This window comes from Pempheris klunzingeri, chromosome 2, assembly GCF_042242105.1.
Source record: "Pempheris klunzingeri isolate RE-2024b chromosome 2, fPemKlu1.hap1, whole genome shotgun sequence".
Lineage (NCBI taxonomy): Eukaryota > Metazoa > Chordata > Actinopteri > Acropomatiformes > Pempheridae > Pempheris > Pempheris klunzingeri.
The window spans coordinates 15,451,038-15,475,290 of NC_092013.1; the positions used below are offsets into that span (position 1 = coordinate 15,451,038).

At 40.3% G+C, this 24,253-nt stretch overlaps 1 protein-coding gene across 1 annotated transcript in view; it reads right to left on the reverse strand.

Moving 5' to 3' along the window:
* Positions 1-484: 484 nt before the first annotated feature.
* atp2b2 (ATPase plasma membrane Ca2+ transporting 2) overlaps positions 485-24,253 on the reverse strand; it is a 67,592-nt gene continuing 43,823 nt past the window's right edge. Inside the window, exons 11-23 of the mRNA XM_070837508.1 lie at positions 17,070-17,311; positions 14,376-14,610; positions 9,974-10,153; positions 9,686-9,773; positions 9,313-9,419; positions 7,645-7,836; positions 6,964-7,177; positions 6,661-6,872; positions 6,373-6,480; positions 6,025-6,207; positions 3,944-4,133; positions 3,570-3,619; positions 485-504 (exon numbers count right to left, since the gene is read on the reverse strand). Of these exons, the coding sequence (XP_070693609.1) occupies positions 3,612-3,619; positions 3,944-4,133; positions 6,025-6,207; positions 6,373-6,480; positions 6,661-6,872; positions 6,964-7,177; positions 7,645-7,836; positions 9,313-9,419; positions 9,686-9,773; positions 9,974-10,153; positions 14,376-14,610; positions 17,070-17,311 (1,959 nt within the window). The 3' untranslated portion in view covers positions 485-504; positions 3,570-3,611. The remainder of the gene's footprint in view (positions 505-3,569; positions 3,620-3,943; positions 4,134-6,024; positions 6,208-6,372; positions 6,481-6,660; positions 6,873-6,963; positions 7,178-7,644; positions 7,837-9,312; positions 9,420-9,685; positions 9,774-9,973; positions 10,154-14,375; positions 14,611-17,069; positions 17,312-24,253) is intronic.

Here is a 24,253-nt window from a genome sequence, read left to right on the forward strand (position 1 = left end):
ATGAAGATTTTGCCACAGGACCTGTCCTGTGAAGGTGGAGAATGGTTAGGTTATGAGAATTGAGCTGGACTGGGTGAAATTTGGGGTTGACAAGGTGTAAGGTTGCAGTTAAAGGTCTGGAGGAATTGGAGGAGGTGCCCCCACACTGCAAGGAAATGACATTAGAGGTTAGAGCTGAGGTTAGGATCAGGGTTAGAGGCTGGTCTCCAAGCTGTGAAGAGGGCTGGCGGGGCTGGAGGAAGCGGCTGATTTACTGGTGTCGATGGTGAGATTGATGCCACTGTCGATGGCGTTGTTATTCTTGTTGGGGGACGAGGGCTGGCTGGAGTACTTCCTCCTCCTCCGAGCGGATTCCTCGTCTGTGTCGTCGATGAGGGGGATGTTGGGCGTGGAGTCTTCTATCCTAAACTCGGGGTGTGTCATGAAGTTGTGGATGGATGATCTGGAGTCTGGTTTTTCCAGGCCTTCATAGAGGGAGCTACGGAATGCATTCACAACGCGGATCTGTTTTGCGAAAAGGGAAGAAACAGAAGACAAACAATGAGAGGTGATGCTGCAGGCAAAATGGCTGGGTTTGGAGGGACCCTTGGGATGAGAGGATAGAGGGGACTGGGAGAGAGGAGGGACGGAGGGAAAGGAGAGAACCTCTCAACTGAGGATACAGAGGTACAGGAAGAGGAGAAGGTGAAGGAGCAACAAGAGAAAAGGCAACTGCAGTCTGTGTTCTGCTTTCACAAGATGACTACAGTTCACAAGTCACTCAATTTTGTGCGTGCACTAAGAAAAGCCGTGAGGAACACAATCGTAAAAAAAACACAACAAAATCATACATTTCAAGAAAAACAAATACTAAAGCAACACAAACGCTCGTTGTAAGTATACGCTTTAGTCCAATGTGCTGTATACCTAGAAACAAGCCACGTTAATAAATGGAATGCTCACAGAAAAAACTAAAGGAGAATATCACATGCAAGTTTGAAGAAATCTGGTGGACGAGGTCAGTAAGAAGGAAGGAGGTTAGATCTGAGAGATCCAATCAGGTGGTTTAAAAACTTCTGGAGGTACCAGAGCTCTGTCTGGGAAAATATCCACACAGACTCTGAATGGGACACACAAACACACAGATATAGCACAGGGTGGGTGGAGCATGGTCCCAAACAGGGCAATGAAGGGAGTCAAACTCAAGCCTGCATGAGAGGGTTGGTTCAACACAAGCATTGCAGTGTAAAAACTCACAACAAAACGACACATCCAAAAAGAAAAAGGAAAACGGTGGCATTTTGACCACAAGCGAACACAGCAGGTTTAGATATTATGAGCAACGTGAGGTAAACACAAACTACATGCACCAAGACAACAGGACGGTGAAGAAGTGGACACCGGCACACAGACTGCTGACACGAAACACATGGAAGTGAATAATGGAAATAATAGGTTTCCTGTCAGAGGGCTGACGGTCAAAGCATGTTTTCAACTCCATGCACATCTAAGTAAACACTCAAGTATAGGCCCCAAACAAGAATTAGCTGTATCAGTCTCTTCAGTTTGTGGATTACAGGGAAGTGTTGCTTTAATCAAAACCCTACCTGCATGTACTGTAGGATCTACACGTATAATTTAATTGCTAAAAAGATATTGAATCATATCAGCACGCTCAGGTATATAATAAGATTCAGTGTGGTTGCCTTGATAATGTTTCCTCTCAACATCACAAAACTACTCGTGTTAATGCCATCTGATTTTTAAAGGATTTTTGTGAGTTGAAGCCATAAAAATGTAATGTTTATTATAGCTATAGTTTATTATATTTTGTCCAAATGCTGCTGAAATACACAGTATAACAAGTACTGAAATGAGAGTGAAAATCCTAATCCTTGTTAGAATTGTGAATAAAGCAAAAGTTAAATTATTACAGAACACAATGAAGAGAATATGTGTCAGTGGACAAATATTTCAAGGTGTGTGACTTTTTATCTCCAAATAGTTTTAAGGTTTCATGTGTGGCTTGAAATTTGCTAAAAATACTCATCACAACCTCCAAAATCCTGAAATTGCTTGTTTTTCCCAACCAACAATCCAAAGACTAAAGGCAATCAATCTATTTTGATGTAAAGCAGCGAAAAACAGCAGACCAAATGGGTGGATCATCCTGACTAACTTGGATATTATTTCTGGGAAGAGGTGGTGCTGTTCAGAATCTTAAGTGTAATTTTTCAATGTGTTCAGAGACATTGAACAAAACGCCATTCACCTCGTTTCTATTGGGTGCCTGGAGACAGACATCTCAGAGATAAATATCTCAAAACCTAAATAAATAAACCAAAACTATCTTGCATGGCTAGATGCAATAGGAGGTAGGACAGAAAATGGGATTGCTAATTTCGGTGGTACGACCCTTTAAAGATCCTATGCAGATGCAGCCATTTACAATATTATACAAGTAGGGATGTTTTGAGGCATCCCCACTCACTTTACTTTAGCAAAGAGGCAGAAAAAAAATGTAAATCATCATATTTGTTAATGTGATAAATATTTGTTTTGTGATAAAAGAATTCAACAATTCATTGATTATTAAAATTATAATATTTTGAATTCAAAGTATTTTCAAATTCAAATACAATCTCCAAAAATAATAACATATACGCATATTTAAGAAATGCTTCTTTTTACTTGTTATATATAATTGCCAAATAATAATAAGTCATGCAGCCTAGTGTTTTGGTTCAGAAATTACAAACCTATACCTACAATGTACGGGAATACTGTGTATACTGTAAATATTGTAGCACTGCTACTCTAAAAGCTGTGGCAGAGCAGGGTATAAGGAGACAAAACACATAAAGAAAAATAATAAGAGCTTGTCTGGATGAGTGCATGTGACAGGATGTCTGACAAGTAACACTGATGGGGTGTCAGAAAAGGGTGGGGGGTTGAATTTACGTTGCTGGTGCTGCAGAGGATCTATGTCTGTAACTATGGCAACATGACAGTCAACTACACCGACAGTATGAAGCGACAAGACGGGATGAATTATTGGTGCAGTAATGCTTTATGGTGATTCTCCTGTTCCCTCCAGTCCTGTCCACACACCCGACGCAGAGTTTTACATCTGACTTTCATCAAGTAGATTAGAGACATAGTGTGTGTGTGTGTGTGTGTGTGTGTGTGTGTGTGAACTAGAGAGAAAGATGGGGTTAGATTTTAGTTGCACCATTTGGGGTCCCCGTTTAAAAGAACATTTTGAAAGCTTGCAAAGTGGCTGTCGTAGGTCTGCTACTTCGTACTGTAAGCTCCTTCATGTGTTCTTGTCATTGTAGATGATGTGTCAGCTGGAGAATACATGAAATAGCTGGTAAAATGTGTCTCAGCTCAATTCAGTGTGATTTGCTTCATCAGTAGCAAACTCACAGACGAAATAAGACAACATTGCGACTTATACTTGAATGTTTACCCAGTCCCTTGGTGAGTTGATTGACATTAGTTCAGTTATGTCTGTCAAGACATAAAAATGGAAGGATTGGAAGATGGCATGATGGAGGGGGATGAGCAGAGGGAGACAAACTCACAACCTGAAATGTCACGCCGTGGGTATCACCCTTAGTCCTGCGCTCCTAGCACTCTGAGGAAACAAACACACATTCACCAATGAGAGGACAGTACACCCAAGCATGGGAGGAGATATCAAGATGAATTTGAAATCCAGTATGAACAGCAAAAAGACAGAAGAAAGAGAAGAAATGAAAAAAGCAGAGAGCAAGAAAGAAAAAACAAAAAAAAGACGAATCTTCAGAGATGCCAACCCCAAAATGGAGACTGTCATGGTAATTTGGCAGGAATAATAAGCCAGACGGAGTACGGAGAAAAATAACTTTTTGGTTCATGACATGATGGCACCCCTGAAGCCAAGAGAGCAGAGAAGCAGACTGACAGAGTTCTGACTCACGGCCAGTAGTGGGAGGAGCAGTAGCAGCAGTAGTGCTTGTAGGAGAGGAAAGGGCATTGGACAAGGACACGTGACTAGGACTAGAAACATTGGTTACATCCTGGGTCTGGCTGGTGGTGGATGATTGGCGTCTCAGGGCCCCCGCCCCCTGAAAGGAGGTGCCACTCTTGAAGGTGTTGACTACTTCAATCTGTGGGAGGAAAGCGGGACAGGAGAGGACAAATGGCTGCTCAGAGTGACAGAGACCAAATGGCAACACAGGTTGACTGGCTGGGTGACTTTGGTGGTAGAGGGAGCACAAAGTATCTCAATCATGACACGATGAGGGGCGACAGCTAAAGGTCAGGGTGCAGTATCCCCCCCCCAACGAAATGCTGGATTGACACAAAGGGTTAGTTCACCTAAATTACTAAAAACATCTTTTCTCTTACCTGGTCTCAAGATTTTTGCCCCACCCAAACACAACGGGTTTCCAGAGACAATGTCTCACTACAAATAATACACAGACCTCACAGTGGAACTACTTTCTACTGAGAACTACTGACAGTATATTGGGTGGATCAACCAGAGTAACTGGGACCTTATTTCTGGGAAGATGTGGTGTTGCATATTATCTATTTTATGTTTTTCAATGTTGTAAGCAATATAGAACAAAAGGCCATTCACCTTGTTTGTATTGGGTGCCTGGACACAGATGTCTTAGAGACAAATATCTCAAAACCTAAATAAATAAAGCCAAAACTATCTGTATGGCTAGATACAATAAGAGGTAAGACAGAAAATGAACTTGCTAATTTGGGTGATCCAACCCTTTAAAGACCCTACAGGCTAGTTGATGTATTGCATACAGATGCAGCCATTTGCATCATGCAAAGTATTTTGTTTTTGTGGCATCTCCACTCATTTTTCTTCAGGAATTAGAGAAAAAACACGGTTTAGTACAACTAGGGTTTTATATTTGTAGCTCTGGTGATTGCTTTGATTGATTATGATAACATTGTACTCACTACATTACTCAACATCTCCAAAAAAACCCAGTTGAAACAGGGCAACAGCCACAAGTGGTCAGATGATTAGACAATTTTGTCGGATTAGTTAAACCATGTCATTACATAGGAAAACAATAAGTGTGCACAGCAAGTGTAGTAGTTCAAAGATAAACCAGGAAGTTGGTCTGTAACCTGAGATGGATGTTTAGAATGAACAGTTTTTATTGTAATTTTATAATTTCTTCTTCTCTTTCAAATAAATGTAACTCACTCAAGGGTTCCTTTAAAACCTGTTTCCTCATCTGACTCCTCTTGCTTGTTGCCCTGCTGGAGTACAATGGTATCACAACCAATCAAATTGATGGCTGGAGCTCTGACAATCAGTTGAAGTAAACCATATTAGTAAACCATAAAACCTCTATTCCTGCGGTCTCTTAACCATGTTTGGCTGCCTCTGTAGGATGCTGGTCCATGGTATCATTTTGTGGGATAGCTTCACCCTGGACCATTAGTGACACATCAGTGAGATGATATCAAATCCAACACACAGGCAAAACTGTCTTGAATATCACAGTGATAACGGTGTGCAAAGTTGGTCACAGTGAGAACAATCGAGTGACTATGTCCGGTTGTATTTAACTCCGAGGTCTGACTGTCGAGCTTCCACAGGTCCACACTGGTGATCAGCTCAGTCCAGCCAGAGAAAGCTGCATCTTCATGAACCTAAATAAATCATCTTGAGATAAAATGACTTCACATTTATATTATATATTCTAGCACTTCTCATGGGCACGCTTCTTGGGTAATGTCTGAGGTGGTGTGACTTCCTATTGAAAACTTAAATGACAAAAACAGACAAAGAGTAAAACAAAAAGCCATGTTAGAAAACACAACAGGTGAAATTCAATCTTGTCTGCTTATTGACAAAACAAACCCTGAATTCTTATTATTAAGTAATCACGTGAGGGTCTTTTAAATTTTAAAATATCCGTATATTCTTTCAGGCAGAATCAATCCAGCAATATCTCCCTGCGAAATGAAACAGCAAATTCCAACATGGGGACTGAACTTGAGGCCGTCTCGTCTCCTCACCTGAGTCTGAATGCGGTTGAGTCCTCTGAACCAGAGGATCTGTCCTCTCCTCAGCTCCCTCTCTGCGTGGTCAATTTCCTCATTGTCTTCATTCACGTCCTCCTCTGGTAACTCATCTTTCTGAGTTAACTGCCCCGCCCTCCGCAGGAAGCGCAACCTGCTATTGGGTATGGTGGCTATCACCTAATCCGTAGAGAGGACAGGGAACCGGGTCAAAAGGAAAGTTGACAAGTGTACAGTACAATACAGTACAGTACAGAGTAAAACATGGCAAACTACAATAAGAGCAAGAAAACAAGCACAGCAGGAAAATAGAAAGATGGAGAAACCGATGACTTGGCATGTTACCTGTCCCCAGACAAGCTCTCCCAGGCCGAGAAAAACACACCACATCCACTTTTCCAGGTCCAGAGGTTGACAGCTGAATGGCTTCCCTCCAAACTGCACAATCACAATCTACACAAAGCACAGCACAAAACAAGAAGATGTACAAAGGGATAAAAGTAAAATACTTTCATTCATGAATTAAATAAATCTTCAGTTGTTGAATCCAATTTGGCGTGCCATATCTAAATTATAATAATAGCCAATCAAACGTAAATAATTAATGCAGTCAAATAATTTACGTCTCCTTACCTGCACAGCAAAGGTGCCAAAGACAATAGAGCAGAAGATGGGGTTCCTGAAGATGCCATCGAAGACGTTCCTCTCCCCGTGGATTTTGCGGGCATTTATCTCATTAAACAGCTGCATCATGACGAAGGTGTTGAAGATGATGGTGTAGTGCTCAGATGGAGGAGAGTGGAGAGGAGCATTACGGCCGCTGTCAATGTCAAAAATCTGCTCACCTAGATAGATAAAAAAAACAGGCAATCAGTATGACATGAACCTGTACTGTATCACATCAACAGAGGTGCAGAGCAAAATCACAGTCCGTACCAACAAAGAGCAGTGTGAAGATGATGATGAGCTGATAGACTCCATGTCCGAGGATATTCTTTGTCATGGTGCTGGAGATGAGAGGCTTGTTGCGACCGTATGGCTTCCTCTTCAGCAGAGACTCTGTGGGTGGCTCTGTCGCCAGGGCCAGAGATGCAAAAGTGTCCATGATCAGGTTCACCCACAACATCTGCACTGCCTTCAGGGGAGAGTCCTGCGGAAATGCAAGGGAAATCACCTTTAACAACCTATAACTTTAATACATACCGGAAGTGGAAAGTAGTTAATAGCCAGTACTTTAGCTGCTGGAACTGGAGCTTTTTTCAGACACCAGGATTGTATAACCTTCTAAAATGAGCCATTGTTTTGATTGTATTGTTAGATATACGATGAAGTATTGCACTCTCAATACAGTGTTGAGTTACAGAATAGACTACAGTTATGCTAATAAAATCCACTTCCAACCCAGGGTGCCTCATGTGTTTATTCTGATTTTAAAGGACCTTTGTGGCACTGTCAGTCAGAGCAGGTGCCCCCCAACAAGCTATGACAATCTCATGAATTCACATTAACCCACAGATGGATATATTACCAAATTGTTTAAAACATCTCCAGTAATGACTTTGCTTTACGAAACTCTTTGCTCATCTCCCCTAACCCCTCATACCACTCCCCTCTGACCTGTGTGATGCAGGCGCCACTGAAAGCCACTATGACGGCCACAACGTTGACAGTAAGCTGGAACTGAAGAAACTTGGAGATGCTGTCATAGACATTCCGGCCCCACATTACTGCCTTGACAATGCTGCTGAAGTTATCATCAGTCAGAATGATATCTGACGCCTCCTTGGCCACATCTGTACCAGCAATACCCTGGAGGAGTGAAGAAAAGTGCCGTCAGAAAAAAACAAGGGTTTGCTAGTTCACAATTATAGTGATTCTGAGTTTGTTGGTCATCTATTGCATCATACAACACCATTTCTCAACTTAGCAGATAAAAAAATGAAAGAAATTAATCTAAACCAATACTGAAGCCACTGGACAGAACTGGACTGTGGACACGAGTCATCTCTCATCATGGATAATGATGATGCAGACTAATTAGGCAGTCAATGTCTGTGTTGGTGGTTTGATGACAGGAGGCTCCATAGTTATGGGAGGAGGAGGATGTGCTTCATATTTGTTGAGTTACAGGACAAATGACAGGGTGTAGCACCTCATAAACAGTAGCCATACTAGGACAACCTTGTGCTTGATTAAAAAAGCGTTACACATGAGGACGAGTTTGTGAATGTGTTCCATTCAAATAACCCACAGTAGGGTAGTTTCAGTAGGCTAGAGGCAACATCCTTCCAACAGAGTGGATGCAAACAAACATTCAGCGTTACTCATCAAAAGGCATTGTGTGGATCCTTGAGCTCTAACAACTGTGCATTTCTTTCCTCATAAAACATTTACAAAGCCGATATTCTTAAAAGTTTAAAAACTGAAGTTTCCATGTTTACTGGCTTATTGTTCCCTCTCTTTGCTTGTGCATTGCTGCCTTTCTTGGCACAATACCACCATCTAAAAATCAAAAATAGTGTGAACCCTTTGGCAGGACTGTGCATCAAGTCATCCATGTGCACTTGGGCACTGATATGCAAAATGGGGACCAGCTAATTAAAAAAAACTCCAAAAACCCCATAGCTCTAGTCGAGGCCAAAAATTCCACAGGATACCTTTTTCTACCAGCCTCTCGGGACACCTCTCATTTCTGCCTCACCAAGTGTTAGTAGGATGAATGTAAATTTGAAAAATAAGACAAGCCTAAACATCCACAATTTCATAATAAAAACATAATAATAAATCTTTTCTTACAAAGTGCTTCACAGAAATTACATGTTTGGAATGAAAAACACATGAAAACAATGTCCATTTTTACCTAATTAATAATATTAGCGGACAACCAGTTTAAAGGGTACTTGAGCTCATGGGCTGTAGGGCTGTAGAGTCACAAAAAACTGCCTCATGTAATCACATTGAGGGGGAAATGGTGCTGCTGAGCCAAATTATCTAACTCTGACTAGAGCAGAAATACAAAAAACAACACAACAGTTAAATAACAAATAAACGCAAAGCTGTGATTAACAAGATGAAGAGAATCAGCATATTTTTTCATTGTATGCCACAAAGAAATTGTATGAGCTTGGAAATCCACTAGGGGGAGCTCCTAATCTACACAGGCAGAGGCAGAGTGCCTGAGAAGAAATCCTCAATACTGCAGAGGTGAAGAAGATATCTGCAGATGTTGACTGAGATTAAGCTCAAAAGATAGAAACAGAAGAAAAGAAAACAGGGTTTGCTCACCATGGCGAAGCCGACATCAGCTTTCTTTAGTGCAGGTCCATCATTGGTCCCATCTCCTGTTACAGCCACCACCTGCCTCTGGTCTACCATAGTGCTGTCAATAATGCCTGTCAAATACACATACACATTACAATGACGCAGCACATGCAGCATTGCATGTACAGAACACTAAATACAGCATCTGAAGTGAGGAAAGGTAAGACAGTGCTGCTGATCTTGTGTATGTACAACTATCTTGATTTCCCAGTTATTTAATGCCTTGGCAAAGCTCTCACAAACTATATACTTAGTAAAATATATGCATGTTATTTTAATGAGCAATAATGTTTAAACATTTGATTGTAATAAATATGAAATAGTGCAACCAGTTCACCTTTGACGAGTGTGTGTTTGTCGGTTGGGGATGATCTGGCCAGAACTCGGAGCTTAGGCCAAACCTTGTCAATACGCTCCTGCTCCACCTGCACACACACACACACACACACACACACACACACACACACACACACACACACACACACACACACACACACACACACAGACAAGCACGCACAAAAAGAAATAACAGGACATGTGGTTGTGATTGAGGTTCAGAGCTGTATGTTTCTTTTTCCTGAGCTCAGCCTCTCTCCCTGGTTCACTCTGACAGTAGTTACTGTACCTCTCCTTTTTCATTGCGGATCCTCCTGTTGAACTCTTTGCCATCAATGCAGAGAAAGTCCTCTCCGGGGTGGATGATGCCACATTTGATGGCTATGGCCCTGGCTGTGTTTATGTTGTCTCCTGTCACCATGCGCACTGTGATGCCTGCACGCTGGCACTTCTGGATAGCATCGGGCACCTAAAGATTGATAAATAAGCACATTTGCAAAATAATTTGATACAGCAGAATTATGTATGAGGATACAGATACAGTGCACACACAAATGATTTAGTCTTGCAAAACATTTTTGACCCCTTGGAGGCAGCCGAAACTATTTGTAAGCACAAGCTCATTGACATGTAGTGAACTTGTTACCAAACAATCACTTCTCTACAATATGTCAGTCTGTCACTTGGTGTCACACAGGTAAAATACAGTCAGTTTTCAGGCTTCATCACTGAAAAACGCTGCTTGTTGGAGCCAAAGACAACGCCACAGTATGAGAGTGGTGAGACTGAACCAAAACAGTGATGATGAACAACAGTGATGAACAATGTGATCCACTGTTACTATGAAAATATTCATTATAGCTGCTGTAAGAACAAACCAGTGGCAACAACACTGCTATCTTTGACAGGCAAACCACATACATACAGGTACACATTTACAAAAAAAATCTAACTCTATTAGTTTTATTTTATCAGAATAGTATTGTGCAGTGTTTGTCCCTTTTTATTATTGCTATTATATTCTTATTCTAACTATATTGTTATGTTATTATACTAATGTGTTATACAACAGCATTTTATCTGAGCTCTTTTGACTTCAAATAATAGTCCAGTACAATAATAGAAGAATAACTGGGAGATATTACTGTATGGAAATTGATCTGTGGTGAAACCAAGTAGCAAAAGCAAAGTATTAATTCAGCACATCTTCTTCCTGACAAAGGTCAATGTGGGCGAGCCCTGCTCTCCACACCCACACATAAACAAACGTGTGCATATAAAGTAACAGCAACTCACATCCATCTGTACATACACACTGGCCTGGGACTCTATCTGTCTTTTTCTCTCTGACACACACACACAACCACAAAGGCAACACTGTGCACACTTTCCACTTCACTCTCACAGATGCCCGGGCATATTGCACATACACATGGGAACATGCTTGTACTCACAAACACACACATGCAAACTACAACATAGGATGGAAGACCTAACGAATCCACCATCTCGATCTGTAAACATATCGAACATTAAACTGTCAAATCAAGCTGCTCGTGCGTGTAAAACACAAAGGATTTTACTGATTTAAAGGGAGCAAATTGCAAAGTAAATTCATACAGCGGAGGAGGACAGGCCTTTGATGTGCTGCAGGTTAAACAAACAGAAACATATAATTTCATCCAACGTGTAATTTCACATCTTATAATTCTGTGAGGAAAACTCGAGGGTCTTTATGTCAGTGAAGCATATTGCTATGCAGCAATATTTACTTAAAGTTTGCTAATAAGAACTAACATTAGCCATCATAGCAGCAAATACCGAGTGTATTTAATTGAGCTTCTGAATTCAGCTTTTCATTCGTAAAAGAAAGAATGTGTTATTTCTTCTTTATATCATCTCGCTTGAAAGATGGGACATGCAATGCTTTCAAGTTAATCGAACCAAATTAACTGCTTTAGAATATCAAAATGTGCAACGAGCACCAGTCATGATACAGAAACATTTCGAGGACTTTGCAGAAAAACAGCCAGATATGATATATAAAAGTTTTTCAATTCATCACTTTTCATCACTCAATTCATCACACAAAATTTAATTAAAAAACTGAATTGAATTGAATTCAGGCTATAATTTTGCAACAATTTCCCAATGAGGAGAAGGTCACGAAGGTCGATTATTTCCTGAAAGTCACAACAATAGTATTTCACACATATGCGTTTAGAGTCCTACAAACATCAGTATTCATGCACAGCTGAGTTAGTAATTTTTTAAAATAATAAGCACTTAAAGATAGAACATGGAGCACAAGTTGCATTCATTCATTAGTAGTTGCAAGTAATGTCTGATAAATCTGATCTGACAAATTAAAGAAGTTCTTGCAGTAAATATTGTGGCAAGTGGAGAAAGTTATTACATCCTGCATTCTCTGCTCTCTCACAAAGTCATTATTATCAAGATATCAAGTTCCCGTCTGCCTATCTGTCAACCTTGCTGTCTGTTTCACTCTCCCTCCTTTGGATTCCCACTGCTCTAGTTGACTGGTCACCCGAAAGAGGATGTGGAGAGGAGGAGGAGAAGAGGAGAGTGGAGGCTTATTAAAAATACAATCTGGTCCGACAGTGGTAGAGGGTAGGAGGCTAGTGGGTGAGACTGAAAAACAAGCCTCTCGTGTCTCTAATACGGATACGGTTACACTCTCGTTTTCCTCGGTTTCTCTCCTTACCGTCTTCGATCTCCAGTGGTCCTCTGACATGAATCTGATTTTGAATTTGTTTATCTTTCTCTGCCTCTATCTTTCCCTTCTCTTTCTTTTATTTTTTTCCCCTCTCATTCCCTCCTCTCTTTTCTCTCAGGGGGGAAACCCTACAGAGCAGCCAGTTATTAAAAGAACATCGCATTCTGGAGGAAGAAATTGGAGACTAATAAACAAACCAAAAACATGTTTACCACTCTGTGTGACCTTTTTAGCAGAGCGGAAAGTCATCTAATTTCCAATATTAGCCAGTCTTGGTAAGAGATCTGGAAAGATGTTAGTGGAGTGCAGCGGTGTTCAGTACACGGCTTTTGCACATCAGTTATTGAAAATGTCAGATGTTAAGTGAATTCTGTGGTGGAAGAAAGAGAAATGCTGCAAACTGCCAGGCTTAGAGCAACGCACAGGACTATATTAACACCTACAATTTGAAGTAGGTAACAAACATTGCAGCATTTGCAGACATCTGCTTTACTGCTCGTCCAATATTTAGCTTTTTCCTTCACATTTCTCGCTATACAACCTTAAATAAACACTGTAATATGAAAGAAATTTCTCGTTAGCGCATCTAGTTGTTCCTAAGATTATTTGCTCATTCATTTTGAGGACGATAATCTTTCTTTTCCCTCTCTGTACTTTTTTATTTATCTAGGTCTGCTCAGATACTTACATAACTCAGCTTCAGAAAGAAAGAGAGAAAAGCAAAGTGAGAGAGAAAAGTGGGCTCAGAGGAAGTGAGAAGGAAAAAGAGAGCAACCAGAGAAAGGTGAAAGTCAATCCCCACAATATAGAGGTGGAAATGAAAAAAAAAAAAAAAAACATGATGGGGAAAGGTTGAATGAGAGATCTTGTTAGAGTGTGAGGAGGGGGATGGAAAAAAGGATGAAAGGAAGAAGTTGAATAATGCAGCAGTCAGTTAGCTTCCTGCTTCCCTGTACCTGCACTGGAGCTGTCAAGTGAGGTCAGTTTTCCTACTGTACACAGATACCTCTTTCCACCCAACGTCTCCTAAATATATTCTTCCTTTTATTCAAATGAAATTCTTGAAAATACTTTTTTATCAATGAAGAAATAACTGATTGATGTGTCACTTATTTCTACTCACCCAGAAATTTCCCTTTTAGGACCAAATATAACAAATGAATCTATTAAAATGGGATCTATATAATACAATATGCGTTCACAATATGTACCATTGTATCTGCAACATATATAACTAGCAACTGCACGGTAACAATATTAGCTATGTACGAAAACTGAGCAGCACACATTCAATCAGCTAAAGCTGACTGGCCCAGTCTGCAGTGTGTATTTCATGAATCAATAATCATCAGTGAAGCAATTAATCATACATACACCCAAATGTCAAGTCTTCAAATAACACATGATCCCTCTGTCAGCTCACTGTGTAGGCTGCTACAGTCGCCAGAGTCTTGTTGCTTTGTTCGCCCTTTGTTTTACTCAAAAAAGAAAGATGATTTTCTACTGTCTGTTTTTAACACAGTGTTGACATACGTGATGTAGTTAACTTTGCTGTTTTTAGGTTGTTTCCCTGTCAGCTGTTAATGTAATAAAAAAATGTGTGAAGAAAAGCCTGAACACATGTAGACAAAGAAGGTATGAAAACTGTGAGCGCAGTACAGACGGTTGATACAGTAGGTTAACCGAGGATGGATAGCTGATGTATGATCCTTTATGATTCATTCTTGAGACAGCATGCACAAGAAGCGCAGTGGAAATGGTTCAAATCTAGAAATTATTAAGAACAGTAAAGTGTTGAGAGGATGAAAGAAATCCTATAAATATGTAAAACCTTAAGCTAAAAGTAATGGTGAGGACACATCAGCGAACAAGCAGCTGGTAGTGTAGCATGACTGTAAAGTCCATTTGCCCGACTTCCACTCCTCTGAGTATGTTACCAAAATATCTCTCCTACCTCTGCCCTGACAGGATCTTCAATCCCAACAACACAGATGGCTGTGAGGTCATTGAGGATGTTGTTCTCATCGTCCCAGTTGGGTTCAGGTTCACTGGAGAAGTCACGGTACCCAACGCAGATGGTCCTTAGGCCATCACATGCCATGGGCTCGATCACCTTCTTCACCATCTCGTCCTTGTCCCGTGGACGGAAAGCCCTCGGCTCACCCACCTCATTCAGGATATGGCTGCATCTGTGATTAAAGGTGGAGTGGAGAGATCAGGATATTTTACAGTGTGTATTGTAACTTTGGTCATGTCAAAGTTATTATCCAGGATGGAAAACTACATATACTGTGCAGCAAAATAAAAACATCAGGTCTTGGGTGATCACAGAGTGAAATAATATAATGATATTGTATTCACTTTTGTGTGGATTCCTGTTAAATTTCCTTTAATTTCATGAAAATTACAAACAAATAAATAAATAAAAAAAAAATAAAACACAACTGAAAACTAAACCATCGTGTTAAGACATTTAATAGTGGAGCTTTCTGATTAAACAAGATTCTGTCACACAAAGCTGGGTTGCCACGCTACACACAGCACAAACAATATATCATGCGTGGTAAATGGTCTGTATTTGTATGGCGCCTTTCTAGTTATTTCAACTACTCAAAGCGCTTTACATGACATCCTCATTCACCCATTCACCCATCATTCATACAGGAGAAATGTAATTTGGAGGAGACTATTCTTTCATACTCATTCACACACTGAAGCCATGCTTCAGGAGCAAGTTGGGGTTCAGTGTCTTGCCCAAGCACACTTCGACATGTTGACCCATAGGAGCTGGGGATTGAACCCCCGACCTTCTGATTGAGGGACAAACCTTTTGTTGTGTTATGTGTAATGCATGTGATAAATATTTTCCCTTCGCATTTTTTCTCTCCTGCACTGTCTCCACCAATTCCTCCAAAATGGAGTGCTCCATATTTTTTGACATTGTCATTGGGTTATGGTTAAACAGGCCTCCTCGTCTTTGTTGAAATGTACTCTTCGTCATCAGTGCTCGTCTCATCATCATCACTGGCCACCTTGTGTCAGAGCAATCATTTCTTCAGCTTGCATCAGCTTGACGTTAAGATACTACAGCCTCTCCTTAGCTTGTCTCCAAGAGACCTGCTGGTCTGACCTGTACTCGATCCCGCTGTTTGAGGCAGTCAGGTCAAAGAATTGAACAACTGTGTGGATGGTCCATTTTCTTGTGGCATTAGTTAAAAGCTGGTCATGTGGTCGCACAAATCAACTCCACCCATGTTTGTGTTGTACTCTGCCACAACAGCAAGTCTAGGCACAATCACATGGCAGCTCTCTTTTGCTGACCATGTCAGGCAGCTGTCATGGGGCTCCCATGGCACTAGAGGCCATCAGAACTGCCTTCTTGTCCTGCCACTTCGTCACAGCATCCTCTGATGGTTTTCTGACATCCATTTCGGATGTACCTCTTTCTTGTTTATGTAGCTTGGTGTCATCTGGCATCTTTGACTTGCACAGTACAGGCATTCTATTTTTCATAATGGCTCCCGTTCCCAGTAGACCATTTGCTTTCAACATATCCAGTACTCTGACAGAGGTGAAACTCCTGTCAAAGTACAGGTGTGTTCTTTTAGAGACTGTGCCATCTGAGCAACTGCATTCCCTCCTGGTCGTGAAAGTATTCCAGCCCTTGTAAACTTTAAAATCCAAGACCGGACCAATGGGACTGACAAATCAGTCCTGGAAGATTTTATTTCCATGCCGTATAGGACACCAGTCTGTGAAGGGAATCATCTGCTCATCTACAGAGGCCTTCCCTGGTCTCATCAGATTAAAGCAGCCTTGTCATCTGAGACATCAAGATTGGTTTTGACTTTGATGGACTGCTTAATCTCAAAGAAACTGTCTTGGCTCATTGAATTGGCTATAACTGGGAGCCTCCTCTTCACCGCACAGTACATCCAGATCTGTACATAGATATGCCAAACAGGGATTTAAGCTCCTCTGGAGTGGTTGAGGCTGCTACTAGAGATGAGCACCTCCTGCTGGTTTGAGTACTCTTTTTTTTTTCCAATTTTTTTTTTCCTTTACAAAAACCTGGTTGTTTATGTACTGTATGAAGTAATCAGGCGGCTCCCGTCTTGGTGGTTGCGCCGTTGTCCTGCAAAGTATTCTCCTACACAACAGGGTTGAAACTTGATTGATAAAAGGCTTGCAGCTTTTAGTCTGAATCCCCTTCCACACTTCTAGGTAAAATCTTTTCTGCTTCACTCAGCTCTCACTGAGAGCAGTCCCGCTGTCTGCTACAAAGGACATTGAATAGAAGTCAAATAAATATCATATTGAACAAAAAAAGACCTAGAAACATAGCATCTGCAAAAAACAAAATGCTCTCTTACCTCCAATGTTGCCATAAAATGTGAAAGTTGCAATGCTTTTAGAAAAGAAAGGTCCATGTGCTCTGTTAGGCACACCATCACTACTAGAACACCCAGAACGTCCTCTTGACAGTACAGCAGGACGCAAATAATGACATAAATTGTGCTTGACTTAGAGGTCTCAGACTCATTTACCCCACAGAGAATAAATTGCCAGCTCTTGGGAGGATGAAACAAGATTATGTGCTTCTATTATTATCAGAATCAATTCATTCTAATCAAAAAACGAGACTCACTTTTTGAGGACGATCTCGGAGGCTCCCTTGCTGTACATGCGGAAGCTCCCATCAGACAATTTGACGACAGTGCTCATGGACTTCCTGACAGAGTTGAAGGTGTAGACTTTGTAAAGCTTCTCCTCTGGGATCTGGTTTCTTATTGGCTGGTAGTCCCGCTTCAGGTCCAAGACCAATCCCAGCAGGCCACACTCTGTCTTGTTGCCCACCTGCTTTGGCAGACCGCCTTCTTTATCTGGGGGCTGGAGAGAGGCAGAGGAAGAGATTATTGGATGTTCAGCTCTATTTTCAGCCCAAATATTTGGTGCAATACAGTGGTATATGTGCTCATTTTCTACCTGTGGTTGTTTTTCCCTTAACTTCTCAGTATAGGCTTTGATGATTTAAACTTATTATGTGATTGTTTCACCCATCATTTTGTAGAATTTAACGGAAACATGATTTTATTCCATCTGTAGTGTGTTTTCTCATTTAACTAAAACGGAGGTACAACAAGAAGTATACATTGTGTCGTGTATTTAGAGCAGGTACAGCTCACTCTCCATCACTCGCTAGAGCACAGTCAAGAACAGATGAAGACAGAGACAACAGAAGATATTACATTATAACAAACTCTGGGTATAAACATATCTGTTTTGTAAATAGTCTTGTCCCAAATTGCTAGGTGTTAGCAATGACTTGGTATAAAAAAGGATAGATATAAAAGGTTAAGGAAAATTAGAGTTTCTGATGAGGGTGCGTTTAAAGATCTTCCATCTTGAAGTGTATACAATCTGGGACTTCCTTGATCCTTGATTGGGGCCTTGACTTCATTGAAGCTAAATGTTTGTGAGAACTTTTGCACCCAGATGACACGTATAGCATTGCTAGGGATTGCAAAAATGTCAAGCAATGTGCAATGCTCAGGACCAAAGGAAGGAGTGTCCAAAGTGAAGTTGTTTGGATGACCAGTTCTCAGGAAAGCTGCAAACAGCAATATTCCCAACCCAAACAGGCATGTTCGAACTAGTTTGGTAAATAAAGAAAATCCTGGTATGAGACTCTCAGGACTTCAGCTAAACACACAAAAAGTCTATACTGTTTGTTCTGTGAACTACTCAATCAATAAGATTCTCAGTGCACTGCAACCAATGTAAGGCTTGAAATAGCAGCTAGTGATAATTAACTAGCTTGCAGGTGAAAGGGGTGCTCTGTGTGGGAGGGTAGGAGATGAGATAGATGGAATCAAATTTGGATCTTCTCATGTCAGGCATATGGCTCAACCCCTTGCAATCTGTAATTCTACATTCGTAGCCTAATTTGTTTCCCATACAGCTTCATACCAGATTCACACCATTTCTACATGACTATTTCTACCACTATAGGTGGTGTTTGAACAACGGCCACAGCTTGTGACATGTTTGTTTTACATAAAACTTGTAAAATGCGGTTCTGATATGATCATTAGATTTCTTTTATTACATATTAACATGCAGACTGTTTTTTTAATTGATTATTTTTGTGTGATTCATTTCTTGCCCTATAAATATATAGACAAAAAAAAAAAACACAAATCACAATATCCAAAGCAAGATACTCAAAGTACTCGCTTTGAGCAAGATATTAAATTTACTGTCAATTTACTGTCAGAGACAAAAACAGCAAATTTTCATTTTTAAAAAGGTGCAATATTTTGCTTAATTTTTGCTTGAAAAGCTGTCACACATTTATCAGATTTGTTCTGATTAATTAATGTGTTTAACTCTTTTTAGTGATTTCTCTTTAAATCTGTGCACATGGCTGTTCAGGTGCTACAGTATATCTGTGCACTTGCGTACAAACTTACTGTATGTGCAAGTGTGTGAGTGTGTGCATGTGGTCAGCTTGTGGAAGACTCGGCGTTGCCATGGTAACACGGGGAAAAGCATACTTGGAGGGAGAGACTTGGGAAAAGAGAGGGCTCTCTCTGCACCACTTGGGGATTCTTACTCTTTGGCTCTGATTCTCTTGCAGGATTTTCACTCATCTCATTTCACACATGTCCTTGAATCTTCCCTTCCCTTTCCCTTTTCATCTTCTCCCAGTCCTTATTTATTAGTATTTCCCGAGCTTCACTCCATTTACTCACTCTCTCTACATTGTGGTATCAAACAGAAATACAAGCAATAAAGCATATGGTGTGACTATCCATATTTATTTCTGTTTCTATTTATGCCACTGTGACAGATCTAATCTCATTATTGTCAGTATCCTGCACACTCTCGCTCACACACTGACCATTGTAGTGACACTGCTGCTAATAAGTCACGACACATCTAAGAGTGTGCAAGTGTGCAACCCTTACTGTCATCAAACATGCCTCTTCTCATTATTACACACTCTCAAGCTGATATTCCTTTTAATTAGATAAAAGATGTGGCAATAAAAAAGGATTTCAGCTTCATTCTTCAAAAATGCTAATAAATAGTTTTCTCAATTATGTGATTATTTGTCAGAATGTCAGAAAATGAAAAATGAGCAGTAAATCCCCCTGAGGTAGAGTTCAAGTTCTCCTCAAATTCCTTGTTTTGTCCAACCATCAGTCTAAAACCCAGCGATATTCAGAAAAGCAGCAAATCCCCACATTTGGGGAGCTGGAACCACAAGCACTTGGCACTTCTGCTTGAAAAATGACTGAAGCGATTAATTGATTCCTAAAATAATTCATTTTCTGTTTTTTGACTGATCATTTAATCAACTAGTTGTAAAAATGTGGAGAGTACCAAGTAAGTGCCGTCCTCAATCAGTATCATAGAAAATAGTCCTGTTTGATTTTACAACATGTTACATTTGGTTCATTCGGATCCATTAGCTGGCACTGAGCAGAAAGCTAGTCTCCCTGGGGTCTTGCTTTAAATATAGTACCAACAGTACACTTGACACCTACACTCACAGCTAAAGAACAGCTTGTCAGGTACACTCTCTTTCTTGGAACACACACACACACACACACACACACACACACACACACACACACACACACACACACACACACCATGTCAAAAGCACACTGAACATAATGCCTCTGACTTGCTGCTAAGCAGACACCCTCAGTCTGTGCTATTTGCCCCAAAATAGATTGACTGCAGCCTTTCTGTTCTGCGTCTAAACAAGCCTCCAACCAAGATTAGATTTAAAAGGACGGCTCGACATTTCTACATTTTGAATTTCACTTTCTTGTTGTTGTTTTCACCATTCAGCACATGCCAAAATGTACTGAGAAAGATTCGGTATTGGCAGAGTAGTTAATCACACTAATGGCTGGTTGGAATTGATGCCCTCATGTTCTCCATCTAATGACTCTAACGCTCTTGACCACCTGCTAACGAGGTTTTGATAGAGAATGCTAATAAACTGTGCTAATGAGAATCTAAGGTGACTGACTCAAAACGTTCAAATGTATTTCCAAGCAGTGAATAACAAAACATTACCGAACTGCAATCGATTTAATTAATACTGTCATTTTTTTTTTTTCAAGGTATAATACCAGTTTTTTTCTGTCCCAACTGTACATGTGACATCTATTGTCATGTCTGTCTGTCCTATAGGGGGGATCCCTCCTCTGTTGCTGTTTGTCAAAGGTTTTTCCTTATCTGAACTGAGGGTCTGAGGGTCATCATTGCTGATGTCAACCAAGATAAGTCAAGGTTTAGAGATTATATTTCAGTAAATCCCAAATGAAGCAAACACCATGGTGGGATTGTGACCAATTTGTGGAAATTGGACTGAATATTGCAGACTTCTATATCCTTAATTCAACTGTCAAGTGAGTGAAATATAGTATTTGCTTTCAGTGTTTGCTTAGGTAGCTCAATATTTTGGAACCACCAGTTCTTAAGAAACAATGAATATTGATTCATTCAGGCTCAGACATATTTTACAAGTCCCTTTAGCTGCAGCTGCTGTGAGCCAGCAGTTCCAGCCGAGAGGGTTAAAGAGAAAGTCAGCTAAAATCTCATTAATCATTAAAACTCAATCAGACTGCTGGCCCATGTTCACCTAGTAATTGGACATATCTGGTTAATGTTCAACTGTGTGTCTCACAGACACAGAGAAGAGTATAAATACTTTATACAGAGTTTGTGGTAAATAACAGAATTAATGCCTTTTCCTAATGACCAGTGATTACATCAGGAAGACACTGCCTGTCATTGGCTAATGAGGGGATGAAACAAATGGCCTCATCTACCCTGTCTGCTAAGTGTTTGGGAGAATAGGCTCCCAGCAACATAACAACACCACACTAAACAACTAAACATAAATGACCAGCTGACAGCCAAACAGGACGAATTATAGTTTTAAAAGGTCATTTATACAAAATGTCATTAGAAGATTAGAAGAGTTGTTTTCTTTAAGAAACATGTAAATGTTGCTAAGCATTGTTTTTGCTGTGCCTGAGTTGTCTTCCACTATTATCATGGCCATAATTCAGTAGTTGCACTACTTTAAGTGTAAGGCACATGCATCTTAACAAGGCATGTAAACATATTTAGCCTTTAAGCCATATTTATCCCAAAAGATGAGTGTTATTTGGCCAATTGGTTTTAGGTAATTCCACTAGTTTACTAAACTTTGCTTAATGAGATTGACACAAATAAATTCCCTCTCTGATTTATATCTAAATTAGGGAGACTGAATTTGAACTTGCCTGTTGAAACAAAGGTTTCACGAAATTTGAACACAAATTTCTTGTCATTTGGAATTCAATCCCTGTTTTCGCCCAAATATACTCTAAGACAACGTTTTCATCTCATCAGGACTATAAGACACAAATGATACTATGTATTCGCCATTCTCTTATTCCTATTTGTCTGTCTTTGACTGTGGAGTTATCTCTCTGGTTGTTGTAATTAGGGAAAATAGTATCATAGTGTCATCTGAATATAATGTTATGGAATAATGATTATAGACTGAATAAATGGCATTGCTGAATAAGTTGACACTGAAACAAACAGTATAGAATTAGAAACACAACAACAGTAAGCTGTAACTGTTTGTGTTTACTTATTTAAATAAATCTGATTTTAGATTTGTATTTATTTACCATATTGTATTTGAAAATGCAGTGGACACCGCTCATAGTGATCATGGCTTCAGTGATCACCTATATTGATCAAAACGTTTGGGATATAATCATTCCGATACAAGTGCTGTTTAAATAGTTTGCAGTAATCAAGTATCTCACTTGCAGTGTTTATTTTAGGGCTTTACATACATGACAACATATCAAAAGAAAATTAAAACAACAATAATTCATTTGTCAATGACTTGTTTTGGTGAAAATCTTACACTTCCTAACAATAAATTTAAATTTGCACATAGTTAATATTCAGAAATCAGATATTGTTTTAGGAACGCATTGCTGAAACACAGACCAACGGCTGCTGCAAAAACAAAACGAGGCAGGAGAAAGAGCAATGAGTAAACAGAACATCAACAGTGACACTGCCTTTTATTCTTAGAGATTCCGCAGAGGTTTAGTTTGACGTGGGTTTTTACGCACAAAGATAGTTGCTGGCATGGGATGCCCAATGTTGGCATGACTGGGCTATGCCTGGCATGTGCTGTCCTGGACGTGGCTAGAGACCAGCTGCCCTCTCCCTGGTCCTTGGGTGCTCCCGCAGGCAAGGACATATGCCAGAGGGAGAGCTGGCAACTTTACTTCCTATTCCACCTGGGGCTCTCCTTAATCCACCCCTCCTGCTCCTTCCCTTTCTCTTGCATTTTCTTCCTCTTCTCTTCACACTCAACTCCACCCATTTACTCATCTGTCTTTCTGAGCCTGACTTTATTCTTTCCATTCTGTCTTTCCCTCTCTCCTCCCCTTCTATCCCTTTTGTCCTTCATCGCTTTCTCCTCTTCCTCACTACCAGTTTCCCCGATCTCTTACAAGGCCCCCCACATGCCCCCGCCTTCCTTCTTGTTCCCTCTTTGCATGTAGGAGTGGATGATATTCTAGCTCGCCACATGACTGTACCAGCCAACTGGGCTAAGGCCCGGAGGGATGCTGGAGGGCAGTAATACAGTCTTCCAGTCCACGATGAGGACACTTGTCACGCGAATGTGCTTCTCTCTCTCCTCGTTTTGAATAATGTCCCCATCTTCTTTCATCCTTTTTGAACTTCGCTTTGCTTTGCTTCCCTTTCCCTCTTCTCTACCTACTTTACCCCGTTTGTTTTCATTGTCCATCTCTGACCATTTATTTCCTTTATGACCTCCTACTATGTTGTTATGCCCTTTATTTATTTGCTAACTTAAATTCGAACCAAATCTCATTCAAAATGTGCACCATTAAAACTGTGTCTGTGTGTGTGTGTATGTGTTTTCAATAATATCTTGTCACAGTGACAATACTGATATAGCCTTTCTTATACGGTATACAATGTGTCGTACTTATTCATTAATATACACAATTAAACTTCTTACAATACCTATATTATTACTATATGTACTATTATAAACTCGTCTGAATAAAAGAGTAAAAGAACCTGACCATGGAGCTAACAAAGCTAGAAGAATTTGTATCTATGTAGATTTTAATGATGTTGCTGCTCTAGCCACCATTTAAGCCTCCCTGTGTCTTACTTTAAGATGTCGTTCAGTGGGATTTCTGTCCCATTCAAAGCTGTACACCATGGTTCACGTATACACGTATACATGCCGACCTCGACCACATGGATTTATTACTGTGGGAGTTTTGAGGTTGTTCGCATCATTTACTGTATGTGGACTTGATTTGATTTACAGCTAATAGAAACTCCCCCACCATCCTGACATCTGGTCTTGCATGAGAAATCTTTTGTTTTATTTGTTTTATGTTTTATTTACACAAATATCCCTTTGATTTCTTTTTTAAAAGTCTTGAATTTACTTGTAGGGCAAAGTAAAATAAGTCTGGTGTGGTAGCAGACTGTTAGTCTCAGTAAAGATTGTATGTATATAAGTGAAATTAGAAACACAGTCTCTGAAAGCATGAAATCTTTCATGTCCTGTGTGAGGGAAACACAGGGAGCCCATTTAGCTCTGTGCCTCTGAAACATCAAAGCTCTGTCATTCTAATATGATGACGACTTCTCTTTCACTGCCATCTCAGCAACACTGTCAACTCTGTGAGCAACTGCTGAACACAGAAAGAGAGAACGGGAGAAGAGAAGGACATAATTCTG